The sequence below is a fragment of the Chinchilla lanigera genome, unplaced genomic scaffold (assembly GCF_000276665.1).
Source record: "Chinchilla lanigera isolate Chin_1 unplaced genomic scaffold, ChiLan1.0 scaffold00078, whole genome shotgun sequence".
Lineage (NCBI taxonomy): Eukaryota > Metazoa > Chordata > Mammalia > Rodentia > Chinchillidae > Chinchilla > Chinchilla lanigera.
The window spans coordinates 5,474,037-5,490,315 of NW_004955479.1; the positions used below are offsets into that span (position 1 = coordinate 5,474,037).

At 37.1% G+C, this 16,279-nt stretch overlaps 1 protein-coding gene across 1 annotated transcript; it reads right to left on the reverse strand.

The window, feature by feature from the left end:
• Window positions 1-14,923: 14,923 nt before the first annotated feature.
• On the reverse strand, window positions 14,924-16,273 carry Tmem229a (transmembrane protein 229A; the record flags this gene model as incomplete). The annotated part of the gene is given in 1 exon segment (XM_013503256.1): window positions 14,924-16,273. A coding segment is annotated over 1 exon segment (456 nt), but the record flags the coding sequence as incomplete, so codon positions are not given.
• Between the last annotated feature and the right edge of the window lie 6 nt (window positions 16,274-16,279).

Sequence of the window (16,279 nt, forward strand, 5' to 3'; positions counted from 1 at the left end):
CATTAGTCATTTGAGAAATGCAAATTAAAACAACACCGAGATTCCATCTCATCCCAGAAAGGATCGCTATCATCAAGAAATCATTCAATAACAAATGCTGATGAGGCTGTGGAGAAAAAGGAACTCTTCTCCACTGCTGGTGGGAAAGCAGACTGGTGCAACCACTGTGGAAATCATTTTTGAGATTCCTCAGTAAATTAGGACTAGAGGTCCCATTCAACCCATCTATTCCCCTTTTGGGTATTTTTCCAGAAGAATGAAAACATCACATCATGGCAATACATGTGCCCCCATGTTTATAGCAATGTAATTTGTAATAGCTAAATCATGGAAGCAACCCAAAGGTCCATCCACTGAGGAATGGGTAAAAAAATTTGTGATATTTTTATATAATGGAATATTGCTCAGCTCTAAAGAAGGATAAACTTGAGGCTTTTATAGGTAAATGAACACAACTAGAGACCATACTCATAAGTGAAATAAATCAGACCCACATGTGTAAACACCATACTGTTTCACTAGTGTAAGAAGCTGAAAGAGTGAATAAAATCTAAAAGGTACAATAGATATTGTGAAAGGAAAGAAATTGCTCAAAGAAGGAATGACTGGAATGAGGGAAAGAAGAAAAAAGAAAGAAGGAAGGCAGAATATAAATATATATATGAATAACAGGTAACTGTATTGCTGATGTCTGATGGTACATTGAAAGGAACTATCAAAATGCTTAAAATTTACTATGTTCTGATCAATTTTTTGTGCTTGTATATGGTAATCTGAGCAACTGATGTGAAGGTAACAATATGCAATGAAATTATCATGGTGAATTCCTACCATCTTGTCTAGTGAAAGTCTGTATTATCTCTAATGTTTTATCTAATAATTATTTTCTTATTCTTTAATGGTTTGAACAATCTTCCATTCTTACATGTGGTAATCTGAGCAATGTAGTTGAGGATAGCAATATGTAATATAACAACCACCGTTAATTCATATTATTTTGTCTTGAAACCCTGTATTACTTTAAATGTTCTTGCTTTGGTTTGTTTATGTTTGTGATGCTAGTATGCTACTATTGTTCTTTTTTTTTCTAATCTGCTACTCTCTTTAAAATAAAATTTAAAAAAAGTCACACATTGATTTATACTCCCTTGAGTAGAGTTGACTTCTGAAGCTTTACTAGTTTGTTTATTAGATTGTGCAGATAGGCAGAATGTAAATTCACTGCAGTGCCAGTCCCAGGTCCTTGTCCCTTCATATCCTTTATCCTTCTTTTTTCTTTCTATCCATTTGTCAGTGTAAATGTTTAAGGAATGCAGTTCAGATTCCAGACCTCCTAAGTACAAATCTTGGCTTTATCATAGTGGCCTTGGGAAAAAATGGTTCCTCTCCTTTGTCTCAGGTGTGGATTGTATAAACAGTGAAATGATATACATATAGCATACTTAGAAGAAACACAATGAGCTCTCAAAAACAGCAGATATCAACCATTTCCAAATATAAGACACTTTTGTAACTTCAGTCTTTAAATGCATTTTCATTTTTTTCTTACAGAATTTATATTGGCACAAATATTTCAAATTATAATACAATAATTCTTCCTTTACTGTATACTTACCTTTAACTATAGGTATGCCTGTTTGTCTCCCATTTTATATTGAAAATTCTTTTAAATAAATCACTTATGCCCTGTTTCCTGTTTGCATGTCTTAAAATATTTCGCTCTGGCATCCTCCCATAGCTGCCTATGCGTTGTTTCTCTGAATATCTTAAAATATATGGATCATTACTTCTGTTATTAAATTTAAGCTGAACTTTATGGTATTGAGCATATTTTCCTCCTCCTTTCTTTCTGTGGTCTTACCGTTTCTGTTTTGCCAGACTTCATCCTAACTACCAAGGTGATGATATTAAGATGTGAGAACTTTGGGAGAGATGGTGAGTAAAATGGAGTATGAACTTGACTGGTTTGGGATCTGCTCAGGGGAGTGGTGGAGCACATTTCTGGTTATGTTGTTTCGTCAAGGCATGACCTTAAGGGCTATGACGGGTCCCTTTTCCCTTTCTCTCTGACACTGTTTCCCAGCTCCGTTTCCAGGCCACCATGAACTAAGCATCTTTGCTCTTCTGTGACCTTCACCACTATGTTTCTATCTTGCAGCCAGTGATCCATGGACTAAATCTTCTGAAACCATAAGTCAAGCTAAGCTGTTCCATCTTTATGCTGTAAGTTTTGAGCTTTGTGTCTTTTTTTTTTGTTTTTCTCCAGTACTGGGAATCGAACTCAAGATCTTGCACTTGCCAGACAGGTGCTGTGCAGCTGAGCTAAATCCTCAGCCCCGAGCTTTGTGTCTTAAGAATAGGAAAGTTGACTAGTATGGGAAAGGATGAGATCTTCAGGAAACGGCTCTATCAAAATGTGATTTGTTGGGGCTGGAGATTTAGCTCAGTGGCACAGCGCCTACCTGGCAAGAGCAAGGTCATGAGTTTGATTCCTGGTACTGGAAAAAACAACAACAACAAAAAAAATGTGATTTGTGCCTTTATAAAAAAGGTCGGAGGAGTTGGTTTGTCTCTCTCACCATGTGAGGATGCATCAAGACAGTGCTATATGTGAATCAGGAAACAGGCCTTCATACCAAATCTGTATACCTTGTCTTTAGATTTCCCAGCCTCCAGAACTGTGTGAAATAAATTTCTGGGTTTTTTTTTTTTTTTTTCAAAGAAATAGGTTTATGGTATTTTGTTACATCAATTCAAATGTACTAAGACAGTTATGTGATCAGTGATAATCCTCTGGTTGTGTATATTCCTGTACCTCCTGCACAGTTCTGCTTTTCATATACTTTGGGAAGCTCTGAAGTCTCTGAATCTACATTCACTGACATTGCTTCTGGGAAACCCAAAATTACATCATAGCTTTCCAATTTATGTGAGGTTTATGGAGATTCGATAGTTAATAGTATTTTAGCATAGATCTATCTCCAGTGAGTCCAGTTGGTCTGTGAACCTGTTCTGTAGCTATTTTCCATTTCCAAATGTATAACTGGGGATGAACATACTTAGAAGGTGGATAATGGCCACACTGATTCTATTACCATGTGGTGAGGACTACTGTAATGGAAAATGGCAAGTAAAAGTCATTAAAATTGTCTTTACCTGGGAAAATAATGAATCAAAAGTAACAGTGCATCCTGGGGAGGATTGCAGAGATTACTACTACTATAAATGACTTGGGTGATAAAGGGGTGGTTTTTTTCTATTACATTCCCACTCGACTCTCCTGTTTTGGCTGAGCAAAAGACAGATGGATCTTAGAGAATGACTTTGGATTGTAATAAGTTTGCCCAAATGGCAATTGCAATTGCTGCTGCTGGACCAGATGCGATTTCATTGCTTGAGCAAATTAACACTTCCTTTAGTACCTGATATGTAGCTATTTCCAGCAAGCAAATGCCTTTTTTCAATACTTCTTAGTTAAGGCTTATCAGGGACAATTTTGTTTCAGTTGGCAACGCCAGAAAAATACCTTCACTGCCTATCATAGAATAATATCAATTCTCCAACATTATGTTATAATTTAGTTAGCAGGGACCTTGAGTGCCCTTATTTTCTACTAGATATCACATTGGTTCATCACATTGGTGAAATTATGCTGTTTGTACTTAGTAAGAAGTAGCAACTACTCTAGACTTGTTCATGAGAAGTTTGTGTGCCATAGGATGCTGCCAGTCCATTTTATGTTCCTCTAATAGAATACTTGATGCTGAGTACTTTATAAAGAAAAGAGCTTAAGTGGTTCAGTTTAGAAAGCAAGGTCAGAAGATCTCATCTCTTCATTCTCTGGCTTGTGTCACAACTTGGTAGAGAAAAGAAAAATTGCCACGTGCAGAAGGGATTAAATTCATGGGATGGCTTCATTTTATAAGAATATTCTATCATCAAAACTAATGTGTTTCATAAGATGACCATCAGTTTCTTCCAAGGGTGGTGTTGCTATGACCTAGCTGCCTTCCATTTTGTCTTTTACACTTCACCACCACCACACTAGGGACCAGTGTCACAGGACATGAATCTTTAGGTGACACAGTCAAACTATATCCAGACTATAGTAGGTGGGAAATAAATCTGACAAAAGACTCAGAAGTCTTGTACTACAGTAAAATTTCAAGGGGTCTAGTGGTACAGGTATGTTGAGAAACTGTTTCAAAAGTGAAGGATAAATATTTGCATCTAGCCCTCCTACAACCAAAAAGGGACACAACGTCTTAGGATTTTAACATGAACACATTTCTTATTTTCTGGTGTGGTACTTTGGCCATTTGACCTAATAACCTAACAGCTGCTAGTTCTAGGACTCAGAATAGATGGATCTTGAACAGGTACAGGCTGCTATGCAAACTGCTCTGTCACTTAGCAAACAGAATCTAGCAGGGCCAATGGTACTTGAACTGTCAATGGCAAATAGGAATTCTGTTTGGAGTCCCTGGCAGGCCTTCAAAGGTAAATCACAATGCAAGTCCTTAGGATTTTGGAACAAAGTTCCTGCCATCCTCTGTACATAACTATTCTTTTGAGAAGTAACACTTAACCTCTTAGCATTTCTTAGTAGAAACTAAATGCTTATTGTGACCCAATATATGGCTATCAGTCAGCTTCTCTCCCCAGCCGTCTTTTTTTTTAACAAACAGTCTCCTGAACGAGTAGCCATGGTGGCAGAGATGGATGTTATACATGACCTCAACAACATGGACTTCCACTCACCAAGGCTGACCTGGTATGACCCCTGAGAAATGCCCAGTCTGGCAGCAACGGAGACCAGCAGTGAGTTCCTAATATGGCATTATTCTCTGGGATTGTTAAGAAATCATCTGGTGGCAGGTTGATCGTGTTGGAACACTTCTGTCATGGAAGGGGCTGCATTTTGCCCTTGCTGGAGCACATACTCTGACTGTGGATTTGTTTTCTCTGCATGCAGTGTTTCTGCCATAACTACCATTTGTGGAATTATAAAGCGTCTTATCCACCGCTATGTATGCCACATAGCAAAACTTCTGAACAAAAAACTCACTTAACAGTATATGAAGCATGACAGTTATCCCATTTTCTTAGTTAGTTTTCTCATGGCTGAGATAAAAATACCCAACACCTAAAATTAAAGGGTGAAAGGTTTATTTAGCTCACAGTTTGTAGAGATTTCAGTCTATAATTGGCTGGCTTCAAGGCAGGGTGGCATGGCAGACAGGCATTGCATGGAAAAATAGTTAATAATGGGCAGAAGGTAGCAAAGCAAGAAAGGGACAAATACAGCTCTTTCTATGCCTTATATCTTATCCAGACTACTTAGGGAAGGTAGTACTCACACCCTTAATCCTAGTGCCCTTGATCTTAGCATTGCACCATAAATCAATCCTAGCATCACACACTCTCGATCCAGCCACCTCTGAAAATATCCCATCTAGGATGGCATGAAGCTTTGAAGGGACATCTAAACACAAGCCATAACACCCATGGTGAGGAAATCCACTGCATTTACCAAGTTTCCCCCCACCTTAAAGCAACCATCTTAATAGAATAGTGGAATGGTGTTATGAAGACTTAGTCATAGCCCCAGCTAATTTACAACAGTAGCAACACCCTGTAGGGCTGGGGCAAGGTTCAGCATCTTATGAATCATACGTCTATTTATAGCCAGGATTTATGAATACAGGAATTAAAGGGTAGATCTGGGAGTGGTAACATACACTATTACTTCTAGTGACCCACTTACAAAATTTTTGATTCCTGTTCCCATGACCTTGTGCTTTGCTGGTTTAGCAGTCTTAGTTCTGAAGGAAAAAATGCTTCTGTCAGGAGGCATAACAATAATTTCATTGAACGGGAAGTTAAGATTGCTGCCCAGTCATCTTGGACTCCTTATACCTCTGAATCAATAGCAAAGAAGGGAGTTACTGTTGCTGATTGCAGTGATTAATTAGACTAATAAAGGAAAATTGGGCTACTGATTCACAAAGGGTATAAGGGAGAGTATGTCTGGAATATAAGAGATCCTTTAGGGAGTCTCTTAGTATTACTATGCTGTACTATTAAGGTCAATGGAAAACTACACCCCAATCCAGGCAGCACTATTAATACCCTGGAGCTTTCAGGAATAAAGATAAAGAACCATAACCACTTTCTCCTGAAATCAAAGGAAATAAAAGTAATTGGTAGTGGAAGGAAGTACTTATAAGTATCAGCTAAGATCACCTGATCAGTTAAAGACATGAGGACGCTAATTATCACTAATATTCCCTCCTCCTTTTGTTATGAATATTTTATATATACACTAGTGTATATGGTAAATATCTTTTGTGTTCTTTCCTCTCATATTCATTTATGTAAATGAGGCACTAATTTAATATCATAGTATTTAAGTATTAATTTTATATCACAGCTTTTAAGTTATGGGTTATCAAAAGAGTAAATGTTAGTTGAGGATGGTACCCCCTCTTCTGGGGAAGGGAATAGTGTGGATTTCGTTGTAATAGGACTGTTATATCATGCTAAGTAGTTTGAGAATGTCACCCAAAGTCTCATGTCTTCAGAGGAGTGGTACTTGTGGATGATAAGGAAGTGTTCCCTCATCAGGGGGTTAACCCACTGATGGATGGAGCTATAGCTGAATGTACCGTTAGGAGCTGGGGCCTGGTCAGAAGAGGCAGGTGACTGAAGACCTGACCTGGAAGGATAGATCTCGCTCCCCATCCTCCATGCCTTCTTCACTGTGGCACCTGGAGGTCTTGACATGAGCAGCTTTCCTCCATCAGACCATTCCACCATGCTGTTTGTCCCTTAGAACTGGTTGACCCTCCATGGACTGAGGCCTCTGAAATTGTGAACTAAAATGAACCTCTCCTCCTCTAAATTGTGGGTGTTGGGTATTTTATCCCAATAATAAGAAAGTGACTAAAACAGAAGAGATTATGATGTTCTCATTTGAAGACTAAATAAAATCTGAGAAGTTATTTGGAAATGCCAAGTTGAAAGAGGATTGACTTGTGATGATTAATATTATGTGCTGACTTTACTGACTAACGAGTGCTCAGATTTTGAGTCACTTATTATTCTGTTTCTGTAATGTTAATTTTGAATGTTAACATTTATATTGATAGACTGAGGAAATCAGATAGCTTTCCCTAAAATTAGTAGGCCTCATCCAATCAATTAAAAGCCTGAATAAAATTAAAAGTTTGACATCCTAAAAAGAAGAGGGAATTCCTTCCACCTACCCTTGAACTGAGACATTTTTTTTCTGTCTTCAGACTCAAACTGAAACACCAATTATTCCTGAGTGCAGAGCTTGCTAACCTCAGACTGAAACTATACCACTAATTTTCTCATTTGTGGGCATTTGGATTGAAACTGGAACTACACTATCATCCAGCTTCCCTGATGTTGAGCTTACTCATATAGATCTCGGACTTGTCAGACTTCATAATCATGTACTGAGGGCTGATCAGGCTCCCTGACTGAATGGATGGCAAGAGGTTAAATAAATGAGACAAGCAATATGAAGTTTGGGGGTCCAGGAAGGTCAGAACCTTCTTGAAGCGAAGACAAAGGACTTTTCTGGATTGCCTCCTTACTGAATTTTCAGAGATTTTGGGGAAGTATAGAGAATTGCAGAGAACAGCTGAAGCAGGAGGGCATGAAGATGAGTGAGACCTTGAGAAGTAAGAACAAAGACTTTCCCAGCATAAATTTTGCCCATTTAGAGAATTATATTATCTCTGAGGTTGACAGTTACAGCCCTAGAATGGGAGTGAGAGCCAAGTGTTCAAGCTGTAACTTGATCTTGCCCTCAGCCGTATCAGTGTGTCATGGATGAATACAGGTTTCCATGGTGGCTGTTGGCATGGAGAGTTATACTTTCTGCATGCCAGCCACTTGCTCTTTAGGCAAGTCACCTGGGCCTGGGATGGACTCATAGTAAATATAGAAAGCCAATTAGTTAATTTTAAGCTTGCTTAGTGCCACTTCATAGTAGCCTCCACTTCATAGTAGCCTCCAGCAATCCTATTAGTTGAATTTTGTATAATCTTTCTCTCTCACATAGGTACGCACACACACACACATGCACACACAAATACACATTTTCTATTGGTTTTATTTCTCTGGAAAACCATCTCATACAACTTATTGACAATATTTGGACTTGAAATTTCAAGAAATCAGATCCATAATTTATAAAACATAAATATTTACCACCTAGGACTCCAAGCAATTTTTAAAAATCTAACTCATTTTAAATTTTATTTCCAGTCTTCTAATTAAAAGTTGTCAAAGTTAAGATTATCACAAGCAAAAACAACGATCTATGAACAAACTGCAAATGATCAAGTTAATATTAAGAGAACACTCACATAGTAAAACGTACACTTGTCAACTACAGTAGTTCATAGAAACATCATTTTTTCTTTTAAAATTCACATTTCAAAAGTAATGTTTTAAAGGCTAATTAGATTGTTGGGTAAGTTGACAAATTTAAAACTCCACAGTGTATTGAAACACAGTATATTTAAACCGAGCTTTGTGCTTAGAGAAAGAAGCTCCTGAACAGAAGAGAAAATATGGGAAATTAAATAATCTTTACCTTTTTTTTAGGCACAGGTGATTCTTGTGTGCATTCCATAAATAAATGTTCTATTGAAATGACACATTATCATTTGGAGGGATTTATAATTTCTGCTCCTATTATTGAATTATGTCTGACATAAAATTTTAGGTAAGCCCATCAACCAAAAATTTTTGAACAGCTACTCTTGGCTAAAGTTCTTTCTTAGGTGTTGAGACAACAGAGAAAATGACCCTATGCTTACTGCATAAAGAGAAAGAAAACAAAAGAAACCCAAACTGAAGAGTACATTCTATGGTAAGTTTCTGTCCTTTGCTACATTTGCCATGTACTACCTTTCACTTTCTGGTCCAAGTTATGGAGTTTGGCCTTTATAAGTATACGAATGCACAAGAGAGGATCACTTGGCTTAATGGCAGTACACAAAAAACAGAGGTTGCTCAGATAGACATGAACATAGCTAAATCAATAATGTGACTGAGCTGCAGACAAAACTCCTACTAACCGTGTATAATGTTTCCTATTATAGAAATAAAGGCCATAGTTTTACCATTGTACACTTTATTACATATTGCTAAGATTTTAGAATATATAACCTGAAAAAGGCAATTAAGACACGCAAACTTTCTAACCTTGGATCCTCTATCTGTGGATATAAAGCTTGGGAAAATGAATGAAAGGTATAAATGGGGTCATACTTTTAGGAAATTTTTCACAAACTAAGCCACAGGAAAAAAAGAATCTAACAGGATTGATCTGGCAGACCTGAGTCAGTACAATTGTCTATAGCTCTGGATGTGATCAAGAGGTCAGACAGACCCTTGTCCTACAGGGTTTGAAAAGAATTGCTGCACTGGCTGGTGGTTGAAGGAGATGACTTTTAACTATCTCCTAAAAGTATAAAGTTCTATGCTCTTAGATTTTAATAAGTTGTAATCTGTTTACTTGTGCACTGGGGCAATACATCAGTGATTATTATTAAAACCCTCATGGTGTGCCCAATAGCATCATTATATAAAAATTAAAATGAAAACTTTATATTTAAAAAAAAATTTGTCTTTTTGAGACAGGATTTCATTTTTTGTTTGTTTGTTTTTTTTGTTTTTTGTTTTTGGTTTTTCTCCGGTACCGGGAATCGAACTTATGACCTTGCGCTTGCCAGGCAGGCACTTTGCCGCTAAGCTAAATCCCCAGCCCCGAGACAGGATTTCACTATGCAGTTCAGGCTAGTCATGAACTCACTTTGTAGCCCAGGCTGGCCTCAAACTTGAAATGATCCTCCTGCCTCAGTCTCCTGAGTGCTGGGATTAAATGCACCACCATGCCCTGCCTGAGTAAATATTAAAATATAAAATGCTCATTTTGGTACTCTACCAAATTTAAGGTGTGCAATATTTCATAACTACAATTTTCCTTGGGTTGCAATTTTTGCATGCTGTAAGGACTTAGGGTGGAATTTATGTTTGAATTATTTCAGCCATGGAAAAATAAAACACAGTCTCTCCAAGTCCATTGCCTCATATCCGTTTTCACTATGTCTTTAATTTCTTCCACAATTATTCTTTGGTTTTTGCTTCATAGTTTTGTAAAGAAACCATTAAGGACAATGACAAATTTTGCGGAACCCTCGTTTTTGAGTAGTTGAAATCTGAGTACTTGTTCTATTATACTCTGGGAAGGTCATTTTTTTTTTCTTCTTATTTTTTCATTACTCCTAATAAAAGCTTAAGACTATACTGGTTCTTCTTCAGAAATACATAACTGCATATACTAGTTAGTGACTCAAAAAGTTAGTGGGTGACCAAAAATACAATATAAACTTTATGCATGTTTCTATCAATATTATTCTCTGAAATAATGTTCCTATGTACATCTGAAGTTCTAAATCCCAGGTCCTGTAAGATTACTATCATATTTACCATGGATATTAATAATATGTTAATAAAGTATCTTACATACACTACAGAAGCCTATCAGAATCCCATCAAAAGTGAGGCTAATTCTCTTCTTACTTAACACATTTTTGAGTGGGCAGATTGATTCACGGCATCTTTCATCTTTCCTGACTACTTGTTTCTGTGACACCTATGACCTCTAAATTTCCATCCTGCTACAGTTCTTTAGGTCTGTGGTGAGAAGTTACCAGGAAACTCCAGCAGGTGGTGTCCAGCAGGTGGAATGGAGCAGCCAGCCAAGGACTTGTCCATTGGTTAGAACTCCAATGCTCTTCTACTTCTATATCACAGCTTATATGTTTTTGTTTTCTGAAATAATTGTAGTTTTCTCAAAGTTCTCAAAAACATACATCATTTGAAAAGATATATGAATACCCTAAATATGACAAAGAATGAAATGCTGATTTTAAAAAATGAATAAAACTTTTCTTAAAGACGTTTCACTGTATTAAATGAGAAGGCCGAATGGTCTATATTAGCTTCAGAACATTTTAGAAGCCCTCTTACTTCACTGCTACAGAGTAGAACTTATTAACTCAGCCGATGACAGCTTTCCCTCCACTTAGTCTTTGTATGAAAAACACAATTAATACTGCCATGACTAGTCAGTTGAAACAGAGTTGAGAATTTGTCTTTCAAGTTGTAAATCCTTGTTTGGGGTAAAAGACTTGATGTTGTTAACCTTTAGAGTTTCTTCCAACCTCTAAGTCTCCTTAATCACCATAAATATATATTTTTCTATTGGGGAAAGTTGACCCACTTGATTTTTTCCACCGTAATAGAATTGTTATGAAGTAAGAAGAAAATTAAACCTTTCTGCTCATCAAGGACTGATTTCTTCTCCCCCTTGTCTGGTAATTTCCTTGACAACTTTTGCAATGATAATTTAAAAGTTGATGGAAATTTTTTTTTTTGTACCTGGAATCGAACTCAGGACGTTGTGCTTACCAAGTAGAAGCTGTGCTGCTAAGCTGTACCCGCAGCTGGAAATTTTCTCTATATTTTATATTTTCTTTTCATTGAGAGAAAAATATTCTCTGAGGAAAAGTTTCTGTACACACATCACAGGTTAATTTGCAATTTATGTTGTTGGTGACGAAACTGTTGTCTGTGTGAGGGCTTGTTGTCTCAATGGTAAAAACTAGAACGAGGGCAAATCCCGTAAGTAGAGGTACACTCCTCTAAAACAATTGCAGATTTTCTTCCTCTGGTACCAAGCCCAACTGGAGGCAGGATTGGCAATACAACAGAATCACCTTTAACTGCTATTTCATTTCAGCATGAACTAAGGTACGCATGTGGGGAGGGAAGCAAAAAGACCATGTTTGGAGCTTTGCTCCAGGAAGCAATGTTGGCTACAGTATATTTAAAATTAATTGAAAAAGTAAAGAATTTGAATGCTTTTTAATATAAGGAAAATAGATTTTATTAAAATACTTTCAGATACTATACTTCATTGCTTTATTTACTACTCTAACCCTATATCAGAAGTATAATTTCTATTCGAGGTTATTGATTTTCACGGATATTTTGGAAGTGGGTAAAGAACAAAAGCAGCCTACAAAAATTCTTCCTCACCATCCTTCTTAGCAAGAATAAAGCCATCACGATGCGAAAGATTATTCCAAAACAGTAGAAATTTTTCTTTTTCTCCCAGAAGGTAGAATTATCTAATTAAAGATGTTTCTTAAACAAAAAAAGACAGGTCATATTTTTCCAAGCTTTGTGCTCTGTCACATTGAAGCATGAAATATCAAGCATTTATAAGAAAATAGTCACAGTTAAGTACACTGAATCACAGAAATGTTTGAAATGTAGAAATGGATTATCAACCGTATTGAGAGCCTAACATGATTTTGGAACTTCTGTATTCATTGTTAAAATGAGAAATTGGAAACATTATATTCCTTTTCAGATGAAAAGGAATGAATACAACTGATTTAAAATTTAAAGCACTTCTAATACATAACAAATTCCAGAACTATATATGTTAAAATAAACATAACACAAAAAATTGCAGCTGTTATTTTTTCATATTTTTACTATTAAGAACTCTTTTTTAGACTCAAGTATTTGGTAAAATGCATGATAAATATGTGCAAAATATATAATTTTTGGCAGCTTAGCTCTTATAGTGATACTTGATCTAAGTACTGTATTTAACATAATAGAAACAGTTATAAGGTTTTAGAGCTTATGATATGAGGTATTTTACATCTCAGCTTAATATTCTTATACTTTTCTATGAAAATTTGATGTTAAACACGGAACTCTATTTCTGAGCACCGCTTGGATGTAAAGACATCATCTGAGGAGTAGAACTAGGCTGATTGTCAGTAATGTATCCTGCTATTAGCTCCTTTCCTACTTACCATGAAATAAATAGGGCAACATGAAAGCATGTTTGTGTAATAGTGTGTAGCTTTTATACAGTTACCCTTGCACCCTTGTTACCTTGTAACAGTGAAAGAGCTGAATACAGGTTGTGAAGTGAAATCCATAAAAGATCCAAAATTACTATGACTAGTAGTTTGGGACCTGACCATGTTGCTTCTCAGAACAGACCCTGGAAACCCACATACCTGGACTCAAATCTAGACTCTCAATAGCTGTATGACTTAGAAAGTTTCTTAATCTATTTGAGCTTCAGCTTTGTTGTCTTCATCTATAAAATGAGAGCTGTTAGGGGTTTAAGTGAATATATACACCTATATAGATTTGTATTTAAAATATAGTATATACATATATGATATATATTCACAAGACATATATATATAAAACCACTTAATTTTTGATATATAGTATATATATAAACAGCTTAGAGCAAGTCCTGACAGGTGGTAAAAATGTCATGTAAATATTAACTATCATTATATTGCCTATCAGCTCTGTATCTTAACTACTAATGAGTAACAAAATTAAATGATCTGATAGTTCTTTCTTTTCTCTGCTTTTTCCTTAAAAGTGCAAAGGTTGCAGCAAAATGTCAATATTAACTTTTGTAAACACGGAATGAGATGTCCTCAAGCAAGGTGGTGATTTAATAGATAGACTAATAGCTTCCCGGATACAGAACAGGCTCTTTGCAGAACTAGCCGGGGGACTGTTAATGGACTTTTGTTAGAGATGATGGATTGATATTCCAGGGACAGTACCGATGACTGTCCTCATAACCACTGCCTCTCACAGCCTATTGTGAAAACAGCAGCCTTGTAAGTATAATCTCACATAAATCAAAACAAGATTTTGTCTATGTTGGTTCACTGTGGTAGCCCAGATTCTAGAGAAGTGCCTAGCAAATAATAGAGGCTGAAAAACTATTTCTCTGGTGAACTGAGTGGATGGGTGAAACCTATGACCCTTCTGTTTAATGGAATTACTATTAAAAGCAAGATAAAATGACACACGGAGCTACTTCTTGACACATTTTTAACCCTGAGAGTGCTGGCAGGCAGGTTGGCGGAATCAGGAGCAGCACGGGAAAGGTGCAGTGCAAACATTTCAAAAAGTAATGGATTCAGTAAAATATTCACAGGACCGTGTTGTGAAGCGGTGCCACAGAACAATTAGGTTCACGTGCACGTGTCACCTTTCAATTACAAATACCTCGTCAGCATCTGCCTAACTTCATAATTCAGTATCTGCCTAACTTCGTAGATAACTGCTTAGATATTTTTCTCCCTGGGGTTTTCAGAAATCTCTGTGACTAAGTGTCATAAAAAACTTCAGTGAAACTCTTCTCAAACAGTTACTTTTCAATTTTCCTGAGCTTTGACTAAAATAATCAGCTTGACATGAAGCATCTCCCAGGTGGGGCTCATTATGCAGAATGACTTATAATTTAGCTCACAGTCTCAGAGTGGGTTAAAATAATATGATACCCTCAGAACTATCTTTAAGTCTAAATATGTTCTTTTCTGTTCCCATAGCATACATTTTTTTGAAAACAAAAAGTCTCTTTCACAGCTTAATGGATGATTTAAGTAGGGACCTACTCACTAATATGCCCTGTAAGTTTTCTTAATTATCTTCGTAATGAAAGCAGAGAAGGTATTAGTCATTCTTGGCTCAACCAGGCTCAATCTATTTGTCTTTTCCAAATACAGTCAAACACCAAACAAATTCATGTACCTTATCAATTAGATATGATTTCTTAAAATGGTTTCTATCATCTCATTTAACTTTGGAGCTTCCAGCTACTGAAAAGTCACCGAAAAGCTACCACTGAATTGCAGAGCGCATGACCACATTAGGCCTGGCCCAAGAACTCTGGGCCCAGAGGAAAAATAAAATGTGTACAAGTGAATCATGGCAGGTATATGCTGAAAACACGTATTGTAATCATAGAAAACCATTAGTGTTACCATTCAGGCTCATTTTATTCCAAGGTACTGTGTTTCTGTGCTTGAATCTCCACGTAGAAAATGTACCTTAGCATTAGAACACTATGGAAGGTGGTATAATTTCACTTGGCCCTGGGGAAACGGGGTACACTGTTACATTACTACACAGTAACAAAACTTTACAGCTATGGATAACACAGGATCTGATCAACACACTTGGTGCTTAAGGCTAACTGAATGATTGGAAAACAATCATTTCCAGGACAGTGATCGAATATCTGAGCACAGTGTCACCAGTCTGAGTGGTTAGAAAAGATTTCTCATTGCAAAATCTGTTCATAGGATTTTTTTTCCACATTTCTCAGCTTCTTTTCACTTGTGTGCTAGACAGAGGCACTTTAAGAGCTGTGAACTGCAGTTTCAAAAGTACAAGACATAGGAGTTTCAGCTGTCATTGGTAAGTATAGCAAGGAATTAACATAAAATCTGGTTAAAAATAAAACAAAAGTAAGAAAATTGCTCTAAATCTTGTAAAAATCACTGGTCTCTGATTTGAAGAATTTCTGTATTAAAAAAGAAAAATTAATAGCTATCACCCATCTACATCTGGACAAGTGAACACTACAGCATTCCGATATTAAGGTACAATGGTTTCGCTGTTTGGGCTTGTAAAGGTTTTAAAATATTAGTGAGTTAGTAAATGCTTTCAGTGATTTTCGAGTAGTATAGTATTTCAAAGTACTGTACATAGGTCCCAAATGCTCAGAAAAATTAAAATGTCCAAGAAAACAGATTGGAAGAGTTTAGTAAAGTGTATAAAAATTAAAAGACTGAAATGTGAAAAAATAAATTGCATTCATTCAAGGGATTCCAATGACTTTTTCTTCTTTCCTTTTTTCCCGGTCTTAGTTAGCTGGTACGTACTGCACACGCCATAACACGTTGGAAAGCAGGTCCTGGTACACGCTAAGGAATATCCAACCAGGTAAATACAACAGCGTGATGAGGCCCATGAAATTCAGCGGGTAGTGAGAATAATCCCAGGAGCAAGCCCCGCACGTGCGAAGTCCCAGACCCCAGGACAACTCCCAAGCGTAGATGAAGATCACGTAGATGGGCACCCGCTTCCAGGTGCCCCAGCCGCGGCTGTAGTGGAGGTGGAAGTAGAGCTTTTCCACCACGAAACTGCAGCTGCCATACATGAAGAAGGACCAAAGCGACGTGTGCCCGCTGCTCGTCCCGTCCCCCTGCCCCAGCACGTTGAAGAAGAAGGTAAAGAAGATCTCGTCCAGGAAGCCGTGCATTCCGAAGAACAGAAAGCGGAGCAGGTCGGGGAGCCCCTGGCTTGGGGCTCCTCCAGCGGCCCG